The 26,214-nt window shown below is 35.0% G+C and overlaps 1 protein-coding gene and 1 long non-coding RNA gene across 2 annotated transcripts in view; both read right to left on the bottom strand.

Annotated features, from left to right (window-relative positions):
- The window catches only part of LOC136027555 (5'-3' exoribonuclease 1-like), a 61,241-nt gene extending 50,682 nt beyond the window's left edge, over positions 1-10,559 (bottom strand). The window contains exon 1 of the mRNA XM_065704923.1: positions 10,399-10,559. Coding sequence (XP_065560995.1) covers positions 10,399-10,473 — 75 coding nt within the window. The 5' untranslated portion in view covers positions 10,474-10,559. The remainder of the gene's footprint in view (positions 1-10,398) is intronic.
- Positions 10,560-14,332: 3,773 nt separating this feature from the next.
- LOC136027556 (uncharacterized) overlaps positions 14,333-26,214 on the bottom strand; it is a 28,225-nt gene continuing 16,343 nt past the window's right edge. Inside the window, exon 2 of the long non-coding RNA XR_010617627.1 lies at positions 14,333-15,543. This is a non-coding gene — a long non-coding RNA (uncharacterized LOC136027556). The remainder of the gene's footprint in view (positions 15,544-26,214) is intronic.

Below are 26,214 nucleotides of genomic sequence, written 5' to 3' on the forward strand. Positions count from 1 at the left end.
TGACTCGAATGAATTTTACTTAACAGGTACGGGCGATAATAGACTGAATCCAAGGTAGAAATGAGGAATTTTATTAGATTTTAATACCCATGTCGGCAGAACTAGGGATAGATAGTATTTCAGCCTAGGCAAATTTCGTGTAAAAAAGGGTTATACAGTTATAGACTGCAGTTACAACCTTAGATTGCACAGTTATAACAGTTATAGACTGCTGAAATTTAGAAGGTATGACAACCTATGTATAATCAATGCAGTGCTTGGTCATAAAATTGTCCATACGATGTTAGCATGATACTCACATGATGGTAAGACTGCAAACCTTATCAATTAAGTTATTGTAAACCTGGCTGGATTGATATATAGAACTGCCTTTGTCGGTGGTAAAAATACTTAAAGGACTGATTCCTTTCCTATCCAACCGAGCCCAGCCCACACCAACAGCTAGATATATATATATATATATATATATATATATATATATATATATATATATATATATATATATATATATATATATATATATATATATATATATATATATATATATATATATATATATATATATATATATATATATATATATATATATATATATATATATATATATATATATATATATATATATATATATATATATATATATATATATATATATATATATATATATATATATATATATATATATATATATATATATATATATATATATATATATATATATATATATATATATATATATATATATATATATATATATATATATATATATATATATATATATATATAAATATCACATAAATTCAGCTGACAGTAATTCTCACGTAATTAATTAATTAACGACAGTAATTAATACTAATTCATCTAGAAGCTAGTGAGCAGTCAATGACTTTTTACTCATCCTCAGCAAAGACATTATCTATCGATCTATATACCTTTATAAAAATGATTTTATCTTATTGAATTATAGATACAAAATAAAAATAATAATTTATTGTTACCCTCTATATATAACAAAATGCACTAAAAAGGATTATAAGAAAATCTATAAAGAAATCTATAAAGGTTTAAGAAATCTATAAGAAAATCTATAAAGAAATCTTAAAATTTATAAATATTACAAGAAAAAAATAATATTATTTTTGAAACCAGATAAATTTCTATTCAAAGCCACAGCAAGAAAGGGACTGGTTTGGGTAAATACTATTTGAGAAGTCAGCTCATGTCCATTTGGGCAATTTCTGTCAAGATAGGGATTAAGAACCCTATTGAAAGGAATATAACGCCAACGCTCATCGGATTCTGGAACTGCGAAGTTAAGAAGTTTCCTACAAGTCTGATCATCTTCAATTTCACTCCATTGGCAGATGTCACATACCCAATATTTTCGGTTTTCAAAATGAAAAATTTCAGTAAGCGGACTCCGATATGTCAATGGGTTGGCACTGTTCTGCCTGTTTTCATTATCAACACAATCAAACAAAGTTTCCCAAAATTTAGTCATGCACTGACGGACTGAATCTGCAAAACCATACTCAGACGGAAATAATTTTCTAAGCTGTTTCGTTGATTCCGTTTTCTCAAGCGATGAAAATGCAAGTTCTTCTAGTTCGTCGGAAATGGGGCCTCGTATTTTGGGAAGAACTTTGAAAAGATTATCATGTAAGCTAAAGAGACACTGAACAGCTGAGTTTGCATAGCACGAGACCTCATCACAGTTATCAAATCCTTTTGGCTTTCCATGCACATAAAAGAGGGGTAACACCCTGTTTCCCATGCGGACATTCTGGTATTCAAGTCCTTTCTTTTCAGCACCAGTTTCCAATAAAGCCTTTAAAGCAATACATTTTTCCTTTTTTGAATCTGTACTTAAAAAAAGCTCTTCCTTAGCCGCCCACCATAATACTCCAGCACATACTACAGGAACAGTATATTTAACAAATGAACGCATTGTTCTATTGACTAACCAATACTGAACAACGTCACGATAAATTACGATATACATTTTGTTCGAATGACGTCATAATTAATCATGAATTTAGGCAATCTGCTGGAATGACGTCATAATTAATGGTGTATTTGGGCATTCTGTTGGAATGACATAATGAAAACATTCTGTGGAGGATAAATAACGTTGCGAACAAGCATTTCAAGGGTTGTCATTCATTTTTTTTTCTTTGATCCTACCTTTAGATTATTTCTCTCCACCAGCACACAAATGTATAGTTGTTTTAAAAATAATGCCAATTACATTTGCTTTAAAAAGAGGTATTTTGGAGTTTTCACAGAAATATAAAATTTGAAAAAATGGGACGTCACTAATTTCTTTTAGTTAAGTTTACTACCAAAAAAAAAAATTAGGGAAGAAATGGACGACATAGCACAAGAAGTTGGGCCATCATATTCCAAGGTTAAAAAGTGTGCATCAAATATGCTCTCTGTAATCCCCTTTACCCAAATAGTACCAGATAAAAATTTTGAAATGGCCATTTTGCTCAGAATAGTGGAGGTTTAACAGGTATGCCTTTGGGGTCAACATCAACCCTACAGTCCGGGAAAATTGTCTCAAATGACATAAATTACTTATTGTAAACGTAAAATGTTTCGTAGAAAATGCGGACATGTTAGATCGTGGTAGTCCGATCACTTTGGAACTCTTAGGAATCGTAGGCTAAGATTTTGTTCAGGGTTCCCCAAAGGTATATTGCTGAAACAACTCAAGAGCCTGAGTACAAAAAAAATTAATTACTTCCTCGGCAAAATTTATGAATATGCTTGGGATCGAGTACAGAATTTTAGGTAAAAGGCAAGAAGGCTTGGAATGCTGTTTTGGGGAAGGGCTTTAAAAATTGTTGTTTCTGATAAGCATGTGTCCCCAAGATCATTAAAATAGTGGATTTTTAGTATTTCAGGACTGCTTGAGGAATCAAGTTTTTTACGAAGTGTGGGAGGGGGGATGGAATTTCCTTTTAAATTGAAGAAAGAGAGGAGGATACAGCAAGGAAAATCAAACTTGGTAGAATGGATTCATGTGAATGAAAATCTAGTGCCCTCTTTGTACTTTTCAGCTTCCAAAGCCAGTCCTAACTCTCTAGGGAAAAGTTTAAGGAAGGTAGCATACATTTTTGTAATCGGAACCCTTACCAGAAAACGATCTCAGTGTTCAAAAAAAAAGAAAATGAAAATGAGAGCTGAATCCCATTTCATGGTGTCACGCAAGGCTAACGGGTTGAGGGTAGCAGGTTCAGACAAGGCTAATCCGGGGCGGGGGTAACGGGTTTGACTGCCATCACTTCCCTCCCTGAATGTTTTTTTTTTCGAATCGTAAAAAACAAAAATGCTTATAATTTTGATTAATACGTTTAAGTTTTTTGTACCCTCCCCCCCCCCTGAACAAAACTCTTTCTCCCCAGAACAGAAATTCAGTATATGGTCTTGATTTAAGGCTCTAAATATGATCCTATCTCTCTGAGGGGATGGTCCCAAATATCTTGTCATAAGAACATCTACAGGTTGGGTTTGTTCAAACGTAACAAAATTTGATGAGAAATAACCAAAAAAGTACCTATCATACTTTTTTCAAGGAGGGATGGGGTTCTGGACCTGATTTGGGACCAAAGCCAAATTTGGTGAGGACTAAGAGCTGTAGCCTTGTAATACGATAAGACAAGATTTATTCATTTTGAATCAATCACACAATGAATACACTGCGCTAATCCCCCAAAGGTTCCTAGGCCTGTAAAAGAAGGGTTGTACATGCATTTCAAATTGGTCACTAAATTAATAAAGAAAACAGTTATAAAGAAACACATTAAACAAACTAAATAAAGTTAATACTATGCAAAAAAAGAAAAAGAAAACAAAAAAAGAAAGAAAAAGTCACATGGAAACAAAAATTATTTTTTATGTCTTTAGAAGGTACCAAAAGAGTGGTATTCTTGAGCTTAATCGGGAAGGGTAGTTGTATGCTGAATCATGGACTACACTCATTTTTCATGCTCATACAGATCTTTGTGAGGGGTGGGCCACGTTTTAGCCAGAGACAAAAACAGTTGGCACATTACCGCTACCCATAGAAATAAATTTATAAAGAATTATCAGCTTTCAGGGTTTTTGAATCAAATCTGAAAAACACAATCACGTGTGTGACTCATCAACTGTGACCATGGATCACAATTCTTGCGATTTTTTACGGGGTATTGACAGTGCTGGTCTATTTTTTGTTCATAAGTCGTTTTAGGTTCACTCCTTATTTTTGGAAAAATTCCGTTTTAAAATATATTTATTAAAGGGAAGGACTTATTAGAAGTTTTACAGAATGATTTATTAAAAACTCGGAGTAAGAACAACAAATACAAAAATATCTAAGACTCAAACTCCCTCTGCTCATTCCCCTGCTTTATAGTTCTATTTATTCCCCTGCTAAATATTCCCACTATATCTTGCTATATCTTGACCTGCTATGCGGGTCATTCCCCTGCTATATCTTTAGCACTAATCCCTCCTCAAAGCACTGCTATTTGCACTAATGTTTGACTCTCTAATCTACTTTTAAAAACAGTGAAAAACTTTAGCGTAAAGAGTAGGAGGTTGAGGAGGGAACAGCCCCTTTCATATACGGAGTAATTTCTGTTCGTTAAGTAAGGAGCGACATTAAAACTTAAAACGAACAGAAATTACTCCGTATATGAAATGGGTTGTCCCCTCCCCAATCCCTCGCTCTTTACGCTAAAGCTTTCAATTGTTTTAAAAAGCAGAATTGTGGCAAAGAGTCAAACTTTAGTGTAAAGAGCAAGGGATCGCAGAGGGGACAACCTATTTCATATACGGAGTAATTTCTGTTCGTTTTAAGTTTTAATGTTGCTCCTTACTTTCAGTTAAAGAAAAACTTGTTTCTGTTTTATTTAATGGACAATTAATTTTTTTTTCTGGCTAAACGACTTTCTCATTGTTTTGATCGAGTGATTTTGAAAAAAAAAACTAGACCCCCCCCCCTTCAACGCGAAAAAGTTCCCTTGAAAACGTCTGTACACTTCTCAATAACCAATACTATATGTAAACAATGGTTAAAGTTTGTAACTTGCAGCCCCTCCCCCGGGGACTGTGGGGGATTCAGTTGTCCCAAAAGACATAATTATTATATTTTTCGACTATACTAAACAAAATGACTATCTCAAAATTTTGATCCGGCGACTTCAGGAAAAAAATAGGCATGGAAAGGGGTCTAGGTGTCCTCCAATTTTTGGTCACTTAAAAAGGACATTCAAATTTTTAATTTCCGTTAGAATGAGACCTCTCGTGGCATACTGGGACCACGATTAAAATAAAACTAAAAAAGGACTAAAAACTGTTTTTAGGCAGCTTCAAAATATACGTCATAAAGTCGATCCTTGGGACCCTGATACAAAATAAATATAGAAAAAAGAGACCAAGGCTTAAAAAAAATGTTTTAAAATGGCCTGTAGCTTGCATATGCAATTTCTTAGGTCAAGGGAACCCTAATGAGAAAAAAATTGGTTGGGGACATTATGCACCTAAAATAGGCTAAGCTTTTTCTCCATACCTTGGAATAAAAATTCCAAGTTAGGTTAAAAACAATTTCTTTCTAAACAATATGAGGCTTACACCTACAGGTACTTGAACAAGGTGACCCCACTGCATAGCAAACAGATCGATTAGGGGTGAGGGGAATGGGTCGTTCAACATAGGGCCTAAGAACTTCATTTTTCAATCACCTCAGAGGCCAACACAGCTGCACAAGCTCTTACTCTACCCCAATCTATTCAAAGCTCAATTCTTTGCACCTTCCCCAAAAAAATGCAAGTTCCTTTAAATTGACCCTTATGAACTCTTCTCATCCCATTTTGGGCCAACCGTTTGGCCCCAGATGGGTGGTTAGAGAGAACAATCTATGGCAATCTGTCATCCTTTTTCTGCAAAGGATATTCCATCTTAGCCTTCCCGTCATTACAGCCCTAGATGGGATAGAACCACATTTTTTTAACAGTTGCCATTTGTTATAGGTTAAGTCAAATAATTAACCAAACCTATCCATAGATCATTTCTCTGGAAAACATGTAACAAATCCTCCTCTGTCTTCTAAAGTGCCTATGTTTCAAAATCATTCTGAATCATTGTCACCATTTTAGGTTTCCAATGCTTAGTCTAGGTTCTTAGGATTATCTTTCCATTCTTCCAAACTTTTTATCTGAGACAAAACAAACTCAGTCTTGGCTATCAAACCAAAAAAAAGATGTATCTTTTCTGGTATCCCTACCAGTTTTAGGGGTCCTCACTCCCAATCAATTTTTTTGTGAGAAAAAAGTTGTGGCTATCTTTTGGGCACATTCAGTCTTTTAAAAGCAGGTCCCCTTGGTCAAAAAATACATGGCTTCAATTGTCAAACTGACCAAAGAAGCAACACAGCTTTGGGTCTATTACTGGTCCCATTTTAGACCCCCCCCCAACCCACCCTCTAAACAAAGATACATTTTCCCTTTAGACCAGGTACGAACCCTTAAAAGTTGTAAGCAAATCAGAAATAAAAACTTATTTCCTTTTTCAGTGCTCATTTTTGGACACATTGATTTATATTCTATTGTTTATTTGGGATAATCTTGGCTCAAGGAAGTTTAAATGCTTGAGTCCAATTGGAAAAAAAAAATAATGCTACCAGTTCTTAAAGGGTTGTTACTTCAACCTATGTGTTGCATCCCTTGGCCCATGAGTTTATGGGTGTAAGTCTCAAGCTTTTTGGATTTTCTAATTATTCAAAATAATCAGGGACAAAGAAGGCCCATTTTTGGATCCCCCAACCACCTTCTTGCTATAAAAAATATTTTTTCCCTTTAGTCCAGGTAACAATCATTTAGATCTTAAAGCCAAATGAAAAAAAAAATCACTTAATCATTTTCAGGCCCATATTTTGGGTCTTACATGCCTCAATTAGAAAAGATTTCTTTTCTGGTCCAATTTTGGGGGGCATAAAGGTCTTTATGGTCTAAAGACTTAGGGATATCAGTTTAAAGCCAATCAGAAAAATATTTGTCCATTTTTGGACCCTATGCCTCTAAGTTAGATTATTCCTGTATGGTAGGAATCTTGTGTCATATGGAATGAAAGTTTTAAGTTTCAACTCATTCAGAAAAAAAAAGTTTATTGATCATTCTCAGATACCATTTTGTAGATATTTTTTTCTGCATTGAGTCCCTTAGTCAAAGAGGTAAGAACACAAGTTCTAAGCCAATTGGAAAAAAAATGCTTTGGGGTTTAATACCCCCACAAGCAAATTTATACAATAAGTTCCTCTTATTCCAAGGGCTTAACAGATGTTAGGCTCAAACTGATCCAGAATAAAAAGTTTTTTTTCAAAAACTTTCGAATCCACTAACACTCTCTATGACCAAAAAAATATGCATTTTACTAAGGCCAGAGAGAATTGCTCTTTGAAGTTTCAAGTCAATTGGAAACCCATAATCAGAGGTTTGCCCCCTTCTTACCACAATATCTATCTCTAAACAACTGGGAACCTGCTCAATTTACAGCCCACAGCCTGTCACAGGAGCTGGGAGGAGGATCATGCTATCCCTGGATATAACATTTATTGCAGGTTTCAACATTTCATAAAATAATGGCTACCTCTAAATTTTCAGCCAATACAATGGGAAGGAGTTATAAAAGGGCGTTAGAGGGGAACTAGTTGCCTCCAATCATTTTTGACTCTAAAAAGTTCAATAGAACCTTCAATTTCTAATCAAACAAGTCCACTCAAAATTGGAGGAAAAACTACTAAATTCCCAATATTCTTAGCACCATCTTCTCTTTTCTACATTTTTATTAACTTTTAATAAGCCAAATGTACCTCCTTTTTTATAAGTCAACTACAGAAGAGACTAAGCAATTAATTAGGGAAATCATTCCCTTATATATAAAAAGAATCTATGCTACAATAGAACTTGGGAATTTTTGTCTTCTTAATTTTTATTTGTATCACTTTCTATTTGCACTGTGACAATGTTCATTTTGAGTTTGGCTTTGCTTCTATTGTTTGCAAGACCTTGTGACATAAGATTCTATTTTATATTCTTATTCATTAGGGATCATCTTATTCATTTTCTTCTTTCATCATATTTCAATTAATGTCAGATATGCATAGTGGAGCTTTTAAAAATAAGTTTCTAAGAAACCTAAAGTACTTACAGTTTTATAGCATGTTTAAATTATCAAGCATTTTTTTTTTTGTTTTTTTTTTTAATTTGCCCTCTTTGCAAAGTCAAAAGAAATCTTACATGGGTGTTTGACTGCAGGCTAACTTATCCAAGGTTAAAACGCCAATTACCATATCCTTTAAGCAATAGAATAATACATTCTTTTTTAACAGTGATTCACTAAGAAGACCAATGGATTCAAAATACATTTAGACTTTGCACAAGAAACCTTAAAATTATGAAAGAAAGATTGTTATTAGTTTTTTACTCTGAAATCTAGAGACAGAATACTGTTTATAGGAATTTATTGGCTTTATTTGGGGTAGTAGGTCTAATCCTAAATGTTTTGCCCTTATACTACAAAATATATCTAAAGTTACCAAATGTAAATTCCCATTTGAGGGCAGGAATCTTTAAAAAGCCTTCTTACAGCATCTTGAGGCTTTTTTTTAGTTTTAAGGCTTATAAAATTGTATATGTAACATTTCATTGTACTAAAGTCAAATGGTATCACTCATTTTGTTTTACATTATTCCTTCCTATTGTTTATAGTATTATTCCTATTTGTCTAGTTAATTGACTTGGGAAGGTATTTTGAAGCAACTACCTCTGCTCCTTCTCCCTCTAGAGGGCCCTGACCTTTGATGACCTTTAAAAATATGTGTGTTATAAAAGTGAAACCTTGCAAAATAGATCTTCTGCTTAATTGAAGTATAGTAAAATTGTTTTCAGCTTCATAACTTTGCTCAATTCAATTTTATAAGGTTTTAAACATATGCAAATACATTTTCTAAATTTGAAAAAAAAAACATTGATATGGCTCAAAATTCTGCTCAAATAACAGGAATTGCATTTTCAGAACTAAACACAGAGAAAAAGCAACTAGTAACTTAAAATTAAGGTAAAATGTTGTTTTGTCAAAATTTCAATAGGTATAGACCTGTGATGTAGGCAAATTTCAAGGTGCTCTAGAGGGAGAAAGAATGAAGGTGGGTACTTTAATATACCTTCTTGAGATATATTTTAGTCTGTAGACCCATCCCTGAAAGTTTCATTTTCCTAACCTAAACCCTTTCCAAGATAGCAAGAAGTCAATTAACTAGAATTTTACCTTTGTTTATATTATTCATTCAGAAGAGCTGCTCTTATCTAGAGGTAACCATGTTTTCAGCTAGGCTATATTCAAAATAATATGCTCTTTGATAAAATTCTATTTTAGCTATTTTTGCTCTGTTGGAGAGGGGTCAGGTTAGAAAAATGAAACTATCAGGGATGAGTTTATAGACTAAAAGTATGTCCTGGGAAGGTAGTCTGATGTACCTATCTCAATTCCTTCTCTTTCTAGAGGGCCCTAACCTTTAAAAATCTTTGTGTTATGAAAGTGAAACCTTGCAAAAGAGATCTGCTGCTTAAATGAAGTACAAGAAAACTGATTTCAGCTTCACAACTTAGCTCAATCCCTATTTACAAAGTTCTAAAGATACTCAAATATCTTCTTAATTTCAGAAAAAAAAACATTGATATGGCTTATAATTAACTAAAGTAATAGGAATTGTATTTTTCAGAGCTTGTACCAGAGAAAAGCAATTGGAAGCTGAAAATTAAGGTTAAATGTTGTTTTTCAAGATCTTACAGATATAGGCCTACCAATAATGCAACTTTTTCAGCCTTAGAAATGAATAGTCTAGAAGATTAACATGGAATTTAGGCACTGACTTCCCAGCAGGGGCAAATCTCAAGCATTTTCATTTGGGGAGGGAGAAGAGGATTCCACATCTGGATAATCAAGGGGCATAGGCTATAGCCTAATATTTTTTTTCTCTACATTATTGAGAGGGCAACTTCCTCCCAAACAATGTCCCTGCTTCTCAGAGTATTTTTGATTTACCCTGGATTTATACTGAAAGTTTCATTTTCCTAATCTAACCCTTTTTCAAGACAAAGAAAGCAGCTAAATTGAAATTTTACCAGTTTTTTTTTTTCTGTGAGAAGCTAACTGAAAAAATTGCAGGTTCAGCAGACTTGTGTAGGCTATAGCTTGGATGGTGGCTGAAGAAAGATTAAGTAAACTTCAATTTTGGAGTAAATTGTTTCCTGATACTTAATCCTTTTGTTGTTATTTAGGGTTGTTTAATAGTTTTGCCAATAGCCTAGCCTATGTGTTGATTAGGCCAAACCTTGAAAATAAGCTCACCTGGTACTCCCTGACCACTTCACTTAAACATGGATACCTTTCTGATATCCATCTATAAAATTTAGGAACTCCCATTTCCAAATTCAACAAGCGTAAATGCTATAGAGTCTTCTTTAAAGTCAATTATTGTTTTTGTTACAACAGTAATATTTGAATCTAATTCTATAGATGGCGTAAGGACTAAGTTACACATTGAATATGAGATGTCTCTGCTGAATAATTTGTAACAACACAGAAATCCGCTGAAATAATCTTATGGTACCAATCAATTGAGGGCTTCTATTGTCTATTCTCAGTTTCTTAGGTTTTTAGAGTACATTAATGTCATCACATATAGCCTATGAACACCAGAAAACACAACCATTTTCTTAAATTGTAGGATAGGAAAGATATACATACATCAATACGATATACGAGGCATATCATGTAGGAGGTATCTGTGGTATATAGTAAATAAGACATCAAACCAAAACAATTCCATAATTTAAAATGGTGACTCATAGAATTTATAATTTCGCTCTTTCAAAATATGCAGATGGAAGAAAACTGGGAACAAACCTTGAATAATATGCTACCTCCATCCTCTCCCAATAGCCAAAATAATAAGCTATAACATCATTTGACCTATTTTTTTCCTAGGGCACCAGTAACAGCGGGCTGCTATCTAAGTCTTGAATTGAAGTGAGTTCTGAAATTAGGCAGTTGAAGTCCCGCTTTTAGATTCAAAAGAGCGCCGAGCCAAGTATTCAAGGCCCAGTTGTAGCGAGAACCCTCTGCAAAGCTAAAATACAGCAATAGCCATTTATGTTTTGTAACAGGTCCATGTCTTTAATTTAAAAACGTCAGACCCGTACTGCACATAATTTGAAGAGAAAGCATAATTTTAAAAAAAATACAAGAATCCACAAATTGTTAATTTTGTGTATCCTGAATGGCTCTGTGTTCCAAGATAAACAGCATCATACTGTATTTTGAAAATCTGAGGCAAGAGGACATAAAAAACACAAGAGTAAAGAAAATATTTCTATCATTCAATTGTTCTTACGCAAAGTGTTAGAGCCTTTAGTTCTGTAAACATTATTAGTGTTAATCTTTCATGTTCTAAAAATGGACACATAAATATAGTAAGGCCCTAATAAAAGTTGCCAGTCATAACCCGACTTCCTACCTGTCATAACAGATTCGTGATGTTTTTTTATGCTAAATTGCATTGGACTTTTGATTTTTGGGCAGTTGTCCGAACGTTATTTTCTTCTTTTTTTTTAGTTACCCTGTTTTTCAATAGATACTGACGATATGATCACAAAAAAACTATCGGGTAAGTTTTAGACTATACTTATCAAACTGTAAATTTTGAGTTTTTGATAGAAGACGGCTTTGGTTACGTCATATATTTTACTTTTATGGCGTTTGCAAGTTAAATAACATTTTGTAGAAACAAAAATGATTCTCTCTGTTGTTTGTTCTATGCCGTTTTTTTTAGTTGTTGCAACTCTCACTTTCACTAGTTTTCTAATCACAATTATCCGTGCGGTATTTTCATCAATCAACCCCTTAAACATTTTAAATGACATTAAATTAGAATTACCACCTTGGTAAAACAACGTTATTTGTTATTGGACCTTTAACTTTTGCCTTGGCTTGTCTTTCGTCATTATGAAAAACATAACGCCAAATCTTTGTTTTTAACAGAGGCTGATGCAGTATTATGTTCTTGGCTAACGTCTTTATAAACTCTAATGTTCATAAACATTATATTCATAGCTACTTCATTGCTTGGAACTTTTATAAAATGTTGGACGTCAAATTTTGCCCTGATTTTTTTTTAACGAAGGCAAGGAAAGCATTGATGACCTTATTTATCCCAAACCCAATTATCATAACTATTATTTTCAATTTGGCACGTATTGAGTCCACTGTCGCTAATCTCCTACCCCAACTTTTCTTTCTTCTTCATTTTGGATTTTCGTTACTTCAGACGAATTGCCAATATCCTTCACTTTAGCTGCTCTTGTTTTATATGACAGTCCAGGTTGTAGATCTGTTAATTCTTCTTCTTCTTCTGTTTTGGCAAACGAGGGCTTTTCAGTCGAGACTATTCAGCCCTTTTCCTTCTGATTCACTCTGTGAGATGAACAAAACTACTGAATTGGTAGCTTCTTATTTATCTTGAATCTGCTCAGATTTCTTTCAGTTAATTTTTTGATTCTAGGAGTCAAAACATTGAGTTCTGAGCCCTGTGTATAAGTATAGTCAGATAGACTCTTAGCTGATAGTGAGATTTTTTGGTGCTTGAAGCACTTTAACAATTTACATTGCAGGATATACTGTGCAGAAGTAAGCATATTACATTTAAAAAGACAATGGTAAATTGTTTAATTTTTTGAATTACAATACCTGCAGAGGGGAAGAGGAAGCAGAGCCTCTTGAATTAGGGAACTAATATGAAAACGCCTGAAAATCTTGCCCATTTGAGTCAGACCGAGTTATGCCTGGGTGGGTTGGAACATACTGAAAGTGAGTTCTTAAGCCTCTTGAAGCAATTTTATCAATAATGCTAAGACAATGAAATGCGTCTATATCCATCTTATACTGAGAAGCTGAAGACAGCAGTTCTAGGCATGACAGAGAGTCAGAATAAACTATACTATTTTGTAAATTAGCAATCAAAGGTTGATTATTCATGAGATGAAAGAAATCTTCGTCTTTCAATTATTGTTGATAATCCACTCTCTAAGAAGAAACTTAGTACTTGTTGGTTTCCTAGGACCAAATATGAGACGGATTATATCATTTGTGTTATTTTAATTTGCACATATGGTTCTTTGCACAAGCACCATAAACAATGAGCCCAAAATCAATATGGGGTCTTATATGTGATTCAGAAAATTGGAGTAAAATTTTCTCATTACAACCCCAAGGTGTGGATAGTAGTCTTTTTATTTTTCTATGGCATTTTTTTATTGTGTTTGTGATGTGAAGATGCAAATTAAGTTTTTGGTGAAGTGTGAGACCTAAGTAATTAATTTGATCGTCCTATGGAATAATTATTCCATTTAGAATTAGTCTTGCATTAACATTATTTCACTTACGGTGGAATTGGATGATTTTTGATTGGGTGGGTGCAATGGCTAAATCAGAAGTTTGAGAAACTTTTTCAAATTGTAAAAGTGACTTTTGCAACTTTGAATATGCAATCTCAAAGGTCTCGCCAGTTGCCCATAATCCCACATCATCAGCACATTGTAAATTGGTGTGTGGGAGGTTCATCACCCAGAGAAATAGGGAGAAGAGGAGGCAGCTCAGGACTGCATCCTGTGTCAGACCTTTAGTTATTTTAGTTTTGGGTGAGGAGGCTGAACCTAAATAAAAAATGAAATTTCAATTTTCTATGAAAGATTTTATAGGGGATACTAGCTTATGGGGTAATCCAAGACTTACAAGTTTAGCTAAAAGGATCTGGCGGTTCACATTGTCATATGCCCCTTCAAAGTCCAGGAATTATTTCCTACTAGGACATTATTTTTAGATAGGGATTCATTTGTTGCATTTGTTAGCAATATAAATGCATCTGTTGAGGAGTGGTGTTTCCTGAACACCACTCCTGGGGTTACTCATGTCTAAGTTACTCGTCACAGCAAAATTTCCAACATAACGCTTTCTCTCAGTTTCTCTAGTGTTATTGCTTAAAGTAACCCAAACTGATGATGCAGATGAAAAATTGCATAATAGCAACTTTTGAATCTTTTCAGTTAACACTTAATATGTTATTTTTAATGCATTTTCGACTTGTTTTTAAAAATAGTAGCGAATTGATTATAAAAACAAAACAGCCCAGCAGTTTCGATGAGCTCTGGTTGACTAATACCGCGACAAAGCTACGAAAGCTACGAAATTGAGCTTCAGTTATGAAACTGACTTGATGTTAAGGATATGAATTAGACGAAGCTTTATTTTACAAAAAGAGAAACACAGACAAAGTAATGTGCACTTTCAAAATTCACAATATCTGTAGGATACATCTAAAAAAAAAGCTTTGGTAGGAAAGCTAAATAAAAATTAATATTTCTCCTAAGAACAACTACTTAAGTGAATTTTTTTTTAGTCTCGTACTACAGATAAGACTGAGCAGAACAATATGTTTGAAAAGGCAAAACAATTCAAAGATTTAAATATATATATATATATTTTTTTTACAGACTATAAATAGAAAAACTATGAATCAAATTTAAGATAATTTCACTTTTGGGAAGGATCCATTTTTATTCACTAATATTTAATTTCAAAGTGAGGGTATCGCCACTATGTATATTCACTAATAAATAATTTCAAGGTAAGGGTACAGCCACTATGTAAAAATTCAGACTCTACCAATTCCATAATTTTGGCACCAGTTCTGTCACACAGATTCCCACCTCCCTTAAAGAGAAGTTTCAGTTTTATGATGCAAAGTTTGTCCAAGTTCATCTAGTGCCCTGTAGAGGGGAATAGGTGGGCATAGGTGCATCAAAAGACTTCCCAGATTTGATTAAGGATCTAGATCTGAATCCATTTTTATTCACTAATATTTAATTTCAAGCTCAGGGTATCGCCACTATGTAGAAGTTCAGACTCTACCAATTCCATAATTTTGGCACCAGCTCTGTCATACAGATTAGTATCTTCCTTAAAGAGACATAATTTTGGAACATTCAATTTATGATTATTATTAACAACATTACATAAAGATGCAATGCTATCGACTGCCTTTCCAACTGACCGATATTTGGACACAAAAACAGGTATATCTCCTTTTTCACTTTTCACAAGAAAAAATACTTTCTCCTCTTGTCGAATGTTGTTCAATCCAATCGCTTTATGTTTAATCTTCATTAACCGCACTTTAGCTGACATTTTGGAGCTTTTTCCAACCCTTGGTCTACTAAGCTGCACGGCCTTCTCTTGGATCTTATGCACCAATTTAGATGTTTCTGGCATGTATTATTTAGGAGGAACGTAGCTGATGCACGAGTGCGTATCTGGAAAACGATGCGTGAGACGAAAATGTTTTGAACATCCTGGACATTCAAGCCGACTTACATCACGATGAGAACAATTAGGAAAAGATCATTCATGTGTTCCTATTTTGCCAAGTGCTTTTGGAGCCTGAAAAACAAATAAAATTTACAATGTTGAAGTCTTACAACTATAAGATAATAACTATTAAATGGCCAATACACGTTAAAATTTCGATAAAAGTGCCGGTTTAACGGATGTAACAATGAACCCAGACAAAACCCACAAGTGTATGTTGCATGTGTTTCAGACAGTCGGATCGACCTGGAGAGCACTAAAGATGGAAGCGTAGCTTGAACCCTGGGTGGACAGCAGCGGTAATAAGAACACTAACGGTTATATTCCAGTAGCCCCTTCTGGCGTATTCTCAATGACTGTAATTTAAGAACTTCTCTCTCCTCAAAAAGGTCGAATTGGTTGCTCAAAAAATTGGTCGAAAGGATATCAAATGTGACCTATCATTGCGTTGGGTTGAGATCGAGCAGCTCCTTTTGGTGAATAACAGGACAACAAGAAATTAGAAAAACCCTCGTCAGGCCCGGGCTAAGTATGGGAACTGTTTCTGTTTTTATTTCTTTTTTTTTGTGTAGCCTGTTTCTGTAAAAAAAAAAAAAAAAAAAAAAAAAAAAAAAAAAAAAAAAAAAAAAAAAAAAAAAAAAAAAAAAAAAAGAACAGAACAGAACAGAAACAGGACATCTGTTTTTGTTGGACCTGTTTCTGTTCTCTTTTCTGTTAAACCGTTTCTGTTTTTTTTACCTGTCTTCTGTTTTTTCCGTTCAACCACCTCCTTACGTTTAAGCTATTGTTAAAGCTTGCTACCTTGGGGGGATTGAAAGGTCTTCATGCTTTGGTTACCTCCTTTACCTTTCTGTAACCAATGCTGTCAAGTCCTGGGGAGAAATTGATGCAGAGTAAGTTGTTAAATGTGAATCTGATTTCAGTGATGATGAACTGGAAGAAGGCTCAAGTAGAGAGCAAGAGATCAGACGAAGATGATGTACCCAATGTCATAAATGAGGCTATTGCTAATACCGCGTCTGATATGGATGACCCTGATAAGTTGGATGAGAAAAGTGTATGTGATGGGTGAGCTGAAACTACATCTGATGTGGAGGCAGCACTAGAGACATAGTTTTTACTTATATTTTATTTAGCTAGCTCTTGTAATTACTGCTTTTTCAGCTAAGAAGAAGCTCTAGTCTAACAACAAGACATCCTCCAAAGACTGAGAACCTGCAGCCTTATTGCAATATTAACTTTAAAGCTGGTCGAAAACAGAACCGTATCCGAGAATCCTGATGTAGAAGTTTCAAGCTTCCAGCTGCCAAAATGTGGCATTAAGTATTTTTGGCCAGAAGAAAGATCACAGATACGTATTATTTGTTTGTTTTTTTTCAGGGGTGATGGAATCGAATCAATAGTCTTAAAATATCGAGAAAGGGCTCATTCGAAAAGAAATTAAAAGTTCTATTGCCCTTTTAAGTGACCAAAAAGATTGAAGGCAACTGACTTCCTTCACATCCACCTTTTTTCCTAAGAGTCGACCGATCAAAATTCTGAGATAGCAATTTTGTTCAGTATAGGTGAAAAGCCCAGTAGCCTAACTATGTCTTTAAGGACAACATAACCCCCACAGCCCCTGGGGAGATGCTTGTAAGTCGCGAAATTTTCATGGGAAAGCATACAGACATTTCCGGAAAGGGGAGATAATTTTCTGCTGAAGGGATTGTCTATGGGGGTAATTTTCCGTGGGGAGGGAAGTTCTGGAGGGGGGGGGGTGAACTTCCCAAGGGAAATTTTACACTGGGGGAATTTTCCAAGATTCCTATACAAAATTATTTTTATTTGTCTTCCTTTCTAGTTTCCGACTCAGTTTCACATGTAAACATTAAGAGGAATTGTGCGGGGAAAATATTTACCGGGTTGGAATTGTCTAGAGGTGATCTTTCCGTAGGAGAGATCCTACCTTTCTAATAGGAGGCGGTGGGTATTGGTGAGAAGAATTTTCCAAGGGGGAATTTCTGGCATGATTTTAAAACGATAAGGAATTAAAGTTTTTTTTCAAATAAAGTGGGCTAAGAAAAAATTTAAGTCGGAATCGCCCGCAAGATATTTTCCAGGGGTAATTTCCAGCTAGAATGGGAATGTCTGGGGGGAATTCTCCTGGTGAAGGAGAGGGGGGTTATTTTACTGGGAAAAACTTTGCATGGAGGGATTTTCCGTGAGGGTAAGGTATTTTCCATGGAAGAGGATTTCCCAGCATTATTTAAAAATTATTTATTTCGTTTTTTCAATAAGTAGTATAGTGCAATACGCACTACTTAAGAATGGTTAATATTATTTTACACTTTCTCTTGGAACATTTCAGAATTCTACATATAGTTGAAAATATTTTCAATGCTAAAGTTTTTCTGTACTTTTATGAAAGGTTCTTAACATTCTATTCAAACAACCCTTATGTTTCAGTAGTTCTTAAAGGATTGGGACGAAAGTCAATCTTTAGCGTGAGGACCGAGGTGTTGAGGAGGGGACAGCCCCCTCATACATATAATAAATAATTTTGGTTTTATATGTGGAGATTCACCCGTTGGGAAGATAGTTTCTTTCCAGAGAAAATTTTACACGACGGGAAACTTCGCTAAAATTAATATGCAAATTCTGTTTTGATTATTCATATACGGTGAGCCAAATTTGAAGCTGCATGATTTAAAAAACGCTCAGAAATTAAATAAAAAAAAAAAGTTTTTTCACTGAAACTACGGAGCGACATTAAAACTTAAAACGAACAGAAATTATTGCTTCTATGAAAGGGGCTTTCCCCTCCTCAACGCCTCATTCTTTACGCTAAACATTGCCTCTTTGTTATATCTTACAACTTAAATTAATAAAAAAAAAACTTTAGCGTAAAGAGCGAGGCGTTGAAGAGGGGACACCCCCTTTCATATATCAAATAATTTCTGTTCGCTTTCATTTGTAATCTCGATTCCTGTTTTCAGTTAAGAAAACTTGTTTTTTTTTTAAATTTAATTTAAAAGAAAAGTTTGTTACTTTTATTTCATACTCTGTTGTTCAACATCTTGAGCTGGCAAGAACGAAATCGTCTTATGCCCAGGTCCTCTAATAGGTTTTAGAATCACTTGTGCAGTTTCGAGTCGTATTGTATGCGCATGTATTTGATTAAAAATAAGATGGAGTAGTGGATACGGGATGGTATCAAGATGGTTTATTTATACAAGCTTAGGAATTACGGCGTATAATCGCCCAGTATAGATGACTGCGTGCAAAATGAGGAAGATAAAAAAAGAAAGATAAAAAGAGCTGCCAAAATAGATGTTTTTTCTTTCAAAAAACAGAAAAGAAAGTAGAAACAGGTCACTGTTTTTGACGGACCTGTTTCTGTTTTTTTTTTTCCGTTTCTGTTTTTTTTTTTTTTTTTTGAAAAAAAGACACCACAAATCACACAGTTCATGGTAACGAACTGTAATAAGGAGCGACCCAGCTCAATAGTAACCAAAACTCTAAAAAAGGGAATTTTGATACCAATAGCTACATCAAAAGAATCGCATTTTAATACTGATTTTAAATATATAAGTCTCATCAAGTTTAATTTTACCCATCAAAAGTTACGAACCTGATAAAATTTGCCATATTTTAGAAAAAAGGGGGAAATACCCCCTCAAAGTCATAGAATCTTAACGAAAATCACACCATCAGATTCAGCGTATGAGAGAACCCTATTGTAGAAGTTTCAAGCTCCTATCTACAAAAATGTGGAATTTTGTATTTTTTGCCAGAAGGCAGATCACGGATGCGTGTTTATTTGTTTTTTTTTCCAGGGGTGATCGTATCGACCCAGTGGTCCTAGAATATTGCGAAAGGGCTCATTCTAACGGAAATGAAAAGTTCTAGTGCCCTTTATGAGTGATCAAAAAATTGGAGGGCACCTAGGCCCCCTCCCACGCTGATTATTTTCCCAAAATCACCGTATCAAAATTCTGAGATAGCTATTTTATTCAGCATAGTCGAAAAACCTTATAATTATGTCTTTGGGGACGACATTATCTCCCTCAGTCCGCGTGGGAGGGGCTATAAGTTACAAACTTTGACCAGTACTTACAGATAGTAATGGTTATTGGGAAGTGTACAGACGTTTTCAGGGGGATTCTTTGGTTGGGAGAGGGGTTAAGAATAGGGGGTTATGTTGGGGGAACTTTCCATGGAGGAATTTGTCATGGGGGAAGAAAATTTCCATGCAGGGAGGGCGGGATTTTCTAGCATTATTTTTTAAAAAAAAAGAAAAAATGAATATGAAAAAGTTTTTTCAACTGAAAGTAAGGAGCAGCATTAAAACTTAAAACGAACAGAAATTATTACGCATATGAGGGGTTTACCTCCTCCTAATACCTCGCTCTTCACGCTTAAGTATTTTTAGTAATTTCAACTATTTATTCTACGGCCTTTGTGATTCAGAGGTCATTCGCAAGGAATTGGGACAAAATTAAAGCTTTAGTGTAAAGAGCGAGGTACTGACGTGGGGGTGAACCCCCTCATATACATAATAAAAACATGCGAATACGGAAGTTCGTTACGTAAGCTAATTTGTAAGTTACGCATATCTTTTACTAATAAAAACGTTCGTAAAAAATTATAAGTTCTAGTTGCCTTTTTAAGTAACCAAAAAATTGGGAGGCAACTAGGCCTCCTCCCTAGCTCATTTTTCTCTCAAAATCTTTCGATCAAAACTACGAGAAAGCCTTTTAGCCAAAAAAAATAAATATGCAAATTTCGTTTATTTTTCATCTGCGGAGAGCCTAAATCAAAATATGCATTAATTCAAAAACGTTCAGAAATTAAATAAAAAAAACAAGTTTTTTTTAACTGAAGTAAGGAGCGACATTAAAACTTAAAACTAACAGAAATTACTTCGTATATGAAAGGGGCTGCTCCCTCATTAACATCCCGCTCTTTACGCTAAAGTTTTTTACTGTTTTAAAGAATAGAGTTGAGAGAAAGAGTCAAACTTTAGAGTTCAAAGTTTAGCGTAAAGAGCGGAGTATTAATGAGGGAGCAGCCCCTTCCATATACGAAGTAATTTATGTTCGTTTCAAGTTTTACTGTCGCTCCTTACTTTCAGTTAAAAAAACTTTTTTCTTTTATTTAATTTTGATAGAAGCCTTGAAGGTTTTGCTAGAAAAATCTTATTAACGAAAAGCCAATTGACTTTTTCCTGTATTACACATCAAAGTATAAAAGCATTGAGGGGACGCTTGCTTCCTTGATTCATTACTTTAGCTCAAGTGGGTTGGGTTTTGTGTTTTGAGTGTTGAAATACAGTTGATATCGCTCCCTTTTCTCTTGTTGCTGTACAAGAGGCATTGTCTACTCATATATGTACTCTCTTTAAACGAGTAATAATTGTGTATCTCAGGCACGTACGTAGAATTTTTTTCGGGGGGGGGCCAAAATCTTCGAAACAGCAGATATAAAGTAGCACTTTTTTATTTACTAATGCAAAAAGCACGTATATCGGAAAATACAGATTAACTTTAATCTGTAGTATTGTACCGGATGGGAGGAAGAAAACTGAAGCCTCAAAAGTACGTTTTAGGCTCAGGTTATGTTCATAGCGATTTAGAACCAGTGATTAATCTGTTATATCCCATTGAAAGGGAAATTTTAGGGTTAACAGTGGAATATGGGTGCTGTGATGGGTAGTTCTTCTATTGCAAAAACGTAGATTTTAATGAAGAATGATAGTTTCCAAATTGATCCATTAAAAGCTGTACTTTATCCTGAAAAGGGGGGATAAATGCCCTAATACCAAGGATAATTCTATTTTGCTGTGGAAAGCAAACTCTCTTTACAAAAAAAAAAAAAAAAAAAAAAAAAAAAAAAAAAAAAAAAAAAAAAAAAAAAAAAAAAAAAAAAAAAAAAAAAAAAAAAAAACAGTACAATTGCTAATTACTTCAAAGAAGGTAAAAAGTTAGACAGAAAATGGGTTAATAATTGGGCAGTGACTTGACCGGGTAATTGCATGCTCTAAAATCCACCAAAAAAGGCTTCACACATGTATCTAGATTCTGAAAAAATATCCTACTTTTGCCAGAAATCCCCAGAAACCATGGGGAAATTAAATATATCACAAAATTTCGGGGGGGCCGAAGGCCCCCCTGCGTACGTGCCAGGTATATCTATATATTTTTTAAGTATTTTTTCTCGAAACAGCTCCGTTTTGTTTGAAAATTGGCTTCGAATGCACGTCGGAATGAAGTCGTATTCAAATTCATTTAAAGAGCAAATTACATCATTTTTTTTGGGTAGTATCGCTTTTAGTATCTACGACGCATGTAAAATTACACAAGATGATGAATGGTTCCAAAGAGCAAATGCAGAAGGCATGGAACAAGCGACTGCGAGGATCAGACTGAATTTCCAATGAATATGTTGCACAATGAAATCTATGGTTAGAAGACAAATCAAAATTTGAATGGAATGGAAGAACTTGATAGCGTCTTGAAGAATCAAACAGTTCGTGGTAACGAACTGTAGTAAGGAGCGACCTGGCTCAATAGTAAACGAAACTCTAAAAAATGGAATTTTGATACCAATAGCTACATCAAAAGAATCGCATTTTAATGCTGGTTTTAAATATATAAGTTTCAGGGTTCGGACAGGTCGGTTCGTTTCAAATTATAGGCTCTGTCCTATTTTTATAGGATTTCCCGGGCCCAAATATAGGCCAAATATAGGATTCGGAAGTCCTCGGGATCAGATCTATGGTAGATGGCGTGGGATGCCTGGTCACATAAATTACCAAGTTTCATCCCGATCCCTCCATTCTAAGCGTTTCCCATGATTTTAGCCCCCCCCCCCCCAATGGCACCAGATCCGGTGGTGATTTAAAATAAAAGCGTTTAGAAACGACATCCTTCTAAGTATCAAATTTCATTGAGATCCGATCACCCGTTCGTAAGTTAAAAATACCTCATTTTTCTAATTTTTCAGAATCAACCCCCCCCCCCAAAACTACCCCAAAGAGAGCGGATCCGTTCTAGTTATGTCAATCATGTATCTAGGACTTATGCTTATTTTTCCCACCAAGTTTCAGCCCAATCCCTCCAATCTAAGCGTTTTCCATGATTTTAGGTCACCCCAAACTCCCCCCCAATGTCCCCAGATCCGGTCGGGATTTAAAATAAGAGCTTTGAGACACGATATGCTTCTAAATATCAAATTTCATTGAGATCCAATCACCCGTTCGTAAGTTAAAAATACCTCATTTTTTCTAACTTTTCAGAATCACCCCCCCTCCCAACTACCCCAAAGAGAGCGGATCCGTTCTGGTTATGTCAATCATGTATCTAGGACTTGTGCTTATTTTTCCCATCAAGTTTCAGCCCAATCCCTCCACTCTAAGTGTATTCCAAGATTTTAGGTTTCCCCCTCAAAACTCCCCCAATGTCACCAGATTCGGTCGGGATTTAAAATAACAGCTATGAGACACGATATCCTTCTAAAAATCAAATTTCATTAAGATCTGATCAACCGTTCGTAAGTTAAATACTTCATTTTTCTATTTTTTCTGAATTAACGGGCCGCCCACTCCCCAACCCCAGGTGGTCAAATCGGGAAAACGACTGTTTCTAATTTAATCTGGTCCAGTTCCTGATAAGCCTGCCAAATTTCATCGTCCTAGCTTACCTGGAAGTGCCTAAAGTAGCAAAACCAGGACCGACAGACAGACAGAATTTGCAATTGCTATATGTCACTTGGTTAATACCATAAAAACACTATGCTACAATGAGATTAACCAAACAGACGGACCAAAGGATGATGAGGCGATAAACGATAAAAAGCTGATTCCGACAACCTTCCATGTAGGAGGGCCAACTTTGCACTTCTATCAGGGACATCAAACCTACGAATTATCTTACCATTGCTATACCAAGGGGGGAGATAAAGTAAAAATTTACAATATCTGAAATAAAAAGTCCGAATCTGATTAGCATCATTTTTCTTTAGAAGGGGATAAAGACCAGATAGATAAAGGACTGATTGATCACAGAATGTAGCATATAGCCTACCCAGTGCACGTCTATTATACTTCCCTCGATTAGCAAGTATCTTAGAATAGCCCATTTGAATAACTGGGCCGTATTCACATCAGCCAGCCAGCGTTCAGCCAGGAAACACATAAGTCGCAAGAACTCCAGTCTCATTAAGCAGAGACTGCAAGCCTATATACTGATCTTCGCTCATTTCGGACAGGCCCAACATGACAAAAAACAAAACATAGGCTACTAATTCAACACAACAGCATAGCCCAGGCAGAAGCAGCTTACTAAGCCCACCACAAAGCATTAGCAAGTTCAAACAGCTCAACAGTTGTAATTAATTATCAATCTACACCAAAAGACAGAAAATTGCAAATTATGAGCAATGTTCTTAGTGCTCTTCAGCCGAAAATATAGGAATAATAGGATTTTAGCCAAAATATAGGCATTTTATAGGAGTGCATTAAAATATAGGAATTTATTGGAATTTATAGGCGAGTCCGAACACTGAAGTTTCATCAAGTTTAGTCTTACCAATCAAAAGTTACGAGCCTGAGAAAATTTGTCTTATTTTAGAAAATAGGAGAAAACACCCCCTAAAAGTCATAGAATCATAACGAGAATCACACCATCGCATTTGGCGTATCAGAGAACCCTATAGCAAAATTTTCAAGCTCCTATCTACAAAAATGTCGAATTTCGTATTTTTTACCAGAAGACAAATCACGGGTGCGTGTTTATTTGTTTGTTTGTTTTTTTTTTTTTTTTTTTTCAGGGGTCATCGTATCGACCAAGTGGTCCTAAAATTTCGCAAGAAGGCTCATTCTAACGGAAATGAAAAGTTCTAGTGCCCTTTTTAAGTGACCAAAAAATTGGAGGGCACCTAGGCCCCCTCCCACGCTCATTTTTCTCCAAAGTCAACGGATCAAAATTTTGAGATTGCCATTTTTTTCCGCATAGTGAAAAATCATTATAACTATGTCTTTGGGAATGATTTACTCCCCCACAGTCCCTGGGGGAGGGGCTGCAAGTTACAAACTTCGACCAGTGTTTACATATAATAATAGTAATTGGGAAGCGTACAGACGTTTTCAGGGGATTTTTTTTGGTTTTGGGGGTGGGGTTGAGGGGAGGGGGCTATGTGGGAGGATCTTTCCTTGGAGAAATATGTTATGCGGGAACAGAAATTCAATGAAAAGGGCGCAGGATTTTCTAAAATTACTATATAAAAAACAATGAAAAAATAAACATGGAAAAGTTTTTTCAATTGAAAGTAAGGAGTAACATTGAAACTTAAAACGAACAGAGATTATTACGCATATGAGGGGTTCTAAAAATACTTTAGCATAAAGAGCGAGGTATTTAGGACGAGGTAAATACCTCGCTCTTTATACTATAGTATTTTTAGTAATTTCAACTATTTATTCTACGGCCTTTCTGATTCAGGGGTCATTCTTAAAGAATTGGGACAAAACTTACGATTTAGTGTAAAGAGCGAGGTATTAGCGAGGGTACAAATCCCCTCATATACATAATAAAAATTTAAGAATATAAAAGTTTGTTACCTAAGTTAATTCTTAAGTTAAGTATATTTTTTACTAATAAAAAAATTCGTTAAAAATTAAAATTTATAGTTACCTTTTTATGTAACCGAAAAATTGCATGGCAACTAGGCCTCCTTCCCCATCCCCTATTTCTCAAAATCGTCTGATCAAAACTAAGAGAAAGCCATTTAGCCAAAAAAAGGAATTAATATGCAAATTTCATTTTAATAATTTATATGTGGAGAGCCAAAATCAAACATGCATTAATTCAAAAACGTTCAGAAATTACATAAAAAAAATAGTTTTTTTATCTGAAAGTAAGGAGCGACATTAAAACTTAAAACGAACAGAAATTACTCCGTATATAAAATGGGTTGTCCCCTCCGCAGTCCCTCGCTCTTTACGCTAAAGTTTGACTCTTTGCCACAATTCTGCTTTTTAAAACAATTAAAAGTTTTAGCGTAATTAGCGAGGGATTGCGGAGGGGACAACCCATTTCATATACGGAGTAATTTCTGTTCGTTTTAAGTTTTAATGTCACTCCTTACTTTCAGATAAAAAAACTAGTTTTTTTATGTGGGAGAATCAAACTTTGTAGAACGAAATGAAATGAAAATCTAGTGCCCTCTTTGTGCTTTTCAGCTTCCAGAGCCAGTCCTAACTCTCTAGAGAAAAGTTTAAGGAAGGCAGCATAAATTTTAGTAATCGCGATCCTTACCAGAAAAAGATCGCAGCGTTCATAAAAAAAAAGAAAAAAGAAAGAAAAATGAGAGCTAATTCCCATTTCATGGTGTCAGGCAAGGCTGTATCCGTGGTCGGGTAACGGGTTTGACCCCCCCCCCCCCTGAATGTTTTTTTTGAATCGTAAAAAAGTAACAAAGATGCATAAAAATTTTTTTTTAATGCGTTTAAGTTTTTTGTACCCCTCCCCCGAACAAACCTCCTTCCCCCCAGAACAGAAATTCTATATGGTCTTTATTTAAGGCTCTAAATACGATCCGATTTTTCTGAGAGGATGACCCAAATATCTTGTCATAAGAACACCTACAGGGAAAAAATTACACGGAAGGGGGTTTCCAGAGTGATCGAGAAACCGATTACAAATAAGTCTTTTGCAAATAAAAGTATGCTAAGGATAATTTTTCAGGCTTGAGAGGGCTTCT

The sequence above is a fragment of the Artemia franciscana genome, chromosome 5 (genome assembly GCF_032884065.1).
Source record: "Artemia franciscana chromosome 5, ASM3288406v1, whole genome shotgun sequence".
NCBI lineage: Eukaryota > Metazoa > Arthropoda > Branchiopoda > Anostraca > Artemiidae > Artemia > Artemia franciscana.